At 32.8% G+C, this 4,916-nt stretch overlaps 1 protein-coding gene across 1 annotated transcript; it reads right to left on the bottom strand.

The window, feature by feature from the left end:
• Positions 1-2,234: 2,234 nt before the first annotated feature.
• On the bottom strand, positions 2,235-4,227 carry LOC125863037 (UDP-glucuronate 4-epimerase 6-like). Its single transcript, XM_049543175.1, has 2 exons — positions 3,815-4,227; positions 2,235-3,659 (listed from the first exon to the last, which is right to left on the bottom strand). The coding sequence occupies exons 1-2, from the start codon at positions 4,149-4,151 to the stop codon at positions 2,632-2,634; spliced, it is 1,365 nt and encodes a 454-aa protein (XP_049399132.1). The 5' UTR covers positions 4,152-4,227; the 3' UTR covers positions 2,235-2,631.
• Positions 4,228-4,916: the final 689 nt, after the last annotated feature.

Here is a 4,916-nt window from a genome sequence, read left to right as displayed (position 1 = left end):
CTTTTTTAATTAGACGTCTTAAATTTTGATCCTATAAATAAAAAAACTTTAAATGAAAACGAATTTGATGAAACACAAATTCGAAATAGTTAAACTAATGTTTTGTGAATACCAAATGCATACATAGGAAAAGAAAATAATATCTCCTTATATAAAAAAACAAATGTGCACTAGAAAACACAAAATTAATAAGATTTGTAGCTTTTTATTGTTGGTATAGAATAAATATAAACTTATACATCTTCAAGTGTACCTTTAATAAATGACTTTCTATTTTTGGTATTTACACCAAATACAAAGAATCTTGAATATTATTTTTTGTACTTGTACTTTCTTATTTCTCAGCTTGTGTAAGCCCTATTAGTATTTTCTTCTCTTAATAGGAAAAAAATGTTAGATAAATCTGGGGTACATTTGTTCCTTTAAATTTAAACATCAACTTAAAAGAACGAAATAACGAGAAACGATTCAATCATAAGAAAGAGGAGACGCTACTTGCAAAGACTATCTTGATGATCTATTTATTTTTACTCCTAAGAGAGAGTCGTCAAAAAATTTATTTCAGGAGTAAAAGAAAATCTGACATACGTAAATTATAATAATACGTGTTAGGTGCATTCATCGTTTCTTATTCATGGAGTACGGATACTGTTTGATTTAAAGATAAATTATGTCAACGTAAGAAAAATATATTTTATTTTTCACCCGATGTTTGTGAGCGTGTGTTTCACGCGCTTATAGGAGCGTGAAAGAAGAGTTGTAGGAAAAGGCCATTTTGCCTAATCTACATGTGGGTTGGTTCCTTCCCCATTGTGAAAACATCAAGTCTTGTCCATCCACGTGTCACTTCAGGGCTATTTTTAACTATATATCTAACCGTACACGTGTCCATTTGTCACCTTCCAATCTTTAAAATGACAAAATTGAGTTCTTCATGTAGAGGGGACCAACTAAATGATCCTTCTAGTTCTAGTATGGAGAATATTACACTACGTGTAGGGGCGGAGCTAGCTAGGATCAGCGGCGTAGTTATAGTCATTTCAGGGTGTCTAATTGAACACTCTTTATCGGAAAATTACATTGTATGTATATATCAAATTATACATTTAAAGAATACATATTTAAAATTAGACACCTTAAAAAATATGTCTTTGGCGTAGTGGTAATGAGTGTCCATTCGAATGGAGTCCAGTGTTTGAACCCCAAATAACACAATATTTTTTTGCTTTATTTTGACTGTCACACACTATTATTCTTGGATACCCTTAATAAAATTTCTGGCTCCGGCGCTGGCTAGGACTCAGGGTATTCATTGAAAAATTATATTATATTTTTATGTATAAATGATAGTTATTGAATTTTTTTTTATTTTTTCGTGTGTTTAATTCGAACTTTGCCGCTAATCATGAGATGTAGTAGAATAAAGGAGAGGTACTTTACGAGGCGCAAAGTTATATTATAGTTGTCAAACTTCTTAAGGTGCATGTATATTTGAAATTTGAAAATGTCATTATGAAATTTCAGGACATTATCATGGAGTTTCGATTATGGAATTTAAAACTTCATGACAACGGCTATTTTTTCAATAACATGGCAAAAGAATGGCTAGCCCACGCATTGTTACTACTTACTACAAAATGAATAGTTTCTTAATTATTAGGAAATTTGTTGATATGGGCCTAAAGGTCTTTCATAGGCTTCTATTTATTTGGGCCTTGACTATCCTATCCAGCCCAGTAATCCAGCCAGCCCATGTATAAATATATGTATCTTGTTTAGGGTATGTGTTTAGACCTGGGAAAATCGAGTTCAGTATTTTCGATGCAAAAGATTAAATAAATTTTATGAAGTTTCAATGAATGTCCAATCCGGACTTGTAGGTTTAAAGTACAATAAGTTTAGTACTAAGAACCTTAAATGTTGAATCCAACAAGTTAAAATTCTTAATTCGCCTATGAGTTTAGGATTTTCAGTTTCATATATAGTGCTTCTAATTAATTAATTGTAGAAAGACATGCAAATAATTTATATATATATTAGTATCGGAAAATATGTGGCCTATCTTCACTATTTTTTCTTAGGAAGTATGATTATCACCATTAGTTTGTCTTTAACATGATTTTTATACACTTTATTTAGATTAATATATTTAAATCTATGCCTTTTTTTCCCTTTTAAATCTTTAAAATATAAAAACAATACAAAAGAGAACCAATAAATATAAAGCTAAAGAAAAGCATAAAAGAGAATCTTGATTTTTATCATTGAAATATATCTCAGCTCATTACAATTCTTGATAATTGACAAAGCTTATCTGCACTAATTATTATTTTGTACAGAAAAACTATTAATTAAAACATTTATTACAAACCCCACTTCACCAATAATCTACACTTGTCCTTTTCCTCCTCTCATTTTTCTTGGTATATATTAAAAAAACAAGAAAAATATAAACATGCGGAAAAATGAAACTTTCTTTCGCCTTTTCATCCATCTAGATCTCGCCCTCTTAACTTGCAGAATCACCCGATACATGTACTGGATGTCGGAGCCTGGAAGGTAATCATAACATGCATCGTATCTAGCACAATGATCGAAATTGTACAACACAGCTGACCTGAATGTCACGACTCAATCTTGAGAATGGTCATTAGATGAGTCTACTTCTTTTGATTGAATCCCATAATAACTCACATACCACTTGACAAACTTCCTCAATCCACTTGACAAATCTGTGGTTGGCTTATACCCAAAATCATTTTTAGCCAATGTAATATTAGCATGTGTAAATGGTACATCACCATTTCTTGGCATTTTAATTACATTTTTTTTAGCCTTAACATTTAATAAATTCTCCAAAATTGTCACCAATTTGTTTACTGATACTGGTGAAGTGTTACCTAAATTGTACACCCTTAATTGGGCCGGACCCTTCTTCTTGCCACCACTCCCGGTGCTCTTCTCCGCCGTGTCTAACGACCCGATACACCCTTTAACGATGTCATCGATATACGTGAAGTCACGTGCCACCTCTTTATCATCTTGTGTAACGTAAACATTTATTGGTTTACCTTGTACCATGTCCTTAGTAAAAAAAAAATAGGCCATATCTGGTCTACCCCACGGTCCGTAAACAGTAAAAAACCTTAATGCGGTTAAAGAAAGACCGTAAATATGATTATACGTATGTGCAATTTCTTCACCAGCTTTTTTCGTTGCGGCGTAAAGGCTTGCCGGTTGATCCGTACGATGACTTTCGGAAAATGGTACGTTTGTGTTCAACCCGTAAACCGAACTGGATGATGCCCAGACAATCGCGGGTTGAGGGTTAGCTAACTTGACTGTCTCTAATAAGTTGACAAACCCCGCAATGTTTGATTGGACATACGATAGTGGATTTTTCATCGCGTACCGCACTCCCGCCTGCGCGGCTAGATGCAGTACATGTGTGAATGGAACGATGTCGAACAGTTTGGATAACAACTCGGCATCGTTTATATCACCTTCCACAATAAAAACTTCGTGTTGCGCCAATAACTTTTGGCGCCCACGTTTTAATGATGGGTCATAATAGGAATTAAAATTGTCTATTCCCAAGACACCGTCCCCACGTTTCTTTAATGCCATTGAGCAATGAGAACCAACAAAACCAGCCGCACCTAGATCAGAAACGAATTCAGAATTTAATTTTTTTTAAATTTTGACTTTTTTACAAACATAATAATTACACTAACTTTTATGATTTTTATGTGTAATGCATCTATGATTTAAATAAAATTAAATAAAATTGTGTAAACTATATAATCGTACTAACCTGTAACCAATACGGATAAACCATTGACACGTCGAGGAGTGGAGGAGTGGCGAACTTGTTTCTCCCAAGCGGCGCCTCCACCGTAGAAGGAGGAAGAGAGGAGGTTATGGGTGGTGGTGTGAATATTATGATGATGTGGATTACTATTTTCCGATGAGGTAAAAGGAGGGTAATTTATGATGAAAAAAAAGATTAATATTAGAGCTACTAAAAGTGTAACTCTAAAAAGAAGTTTAGAAGAAGCAACAATTAATTTTGTGCTATTTAATCTTCTAATATAGCTATTATATCTCTCTAATTTCATTTCTTTGCTTGTATCAATAGGAGATGATGCCATTGATCATAGAAAAATGACCAAATATTTTTTGAAAATAAGTAGAAAGAGATTTATTTGGGATATTGGTTTTTTTGAGGAATTGGGAATGTGAAGATGAGAGGATTATAAAGGGAAAAATAAGAAGAAAAAAATAAGTGGTGGACCTAAAGAAGAGGGGCAAGAGAAAATTATGGGATTGTGTTTGTTGGATATATTGCCATATATTCTTTTTTTAGTAGTTTATTAATAGTTTAAATTAAATTAAGTATATACTATAAATAACATTAACAATAATTGTAGTAATAATAATATATAACGCGTAAATTTACAAATCTTTGTATTAGGATAGATTATCTATGGCTACGTAATATTTTTTGGGTGCCGCCCTTTCCTGATCCTGTTAAAGCGGAATGTTTTATTCACTATACTGCCAAGTCTAATATGTCTTCTTACAATCGGTGTCACAATGAATTCTTTTCATTTTCTTCATAGGCGGTGTCTTATTTCCCTATTTGATATTTGGACGTAAGCTATACTCTGCGATGAGTCTAACATGCGTATTGCCTTGCTTTGTCATTTAATCTCTTTTTCGGTGTGACTAGAAATGCTCAGTAACAACCTCTCAATTATCATAGTTGAGGCTCTCTTGGTACTAGGTTTAATTATTTATTTATCTATTTTTTATTATTATGAATGGGTCAACGTTGATTAATGTTTGTTTTTTTCTTTTGTTTTTTTGGAAGTGTATGGCCATTTCTCACCGACAGAATATTTTACGTACGTACA

Source organism: Solanum stenotomum, chromosome 4 (assembly GCF_019186545.1).
Source record: "Solanum stenotomum isolate F172 chromosome 4, ASM1918654v1, whole genome shotgun sequence".
NCBI classification, from domain to species: Eukaryota; Viridiplantae; Streptophyta; class Magnoliopsida; order Solanales; family Solanaceae; genus Solanum; species Solanum stenotomum.
This window is presented reverse-complemented; position numbering and strand designations above follow the sequence as displayed.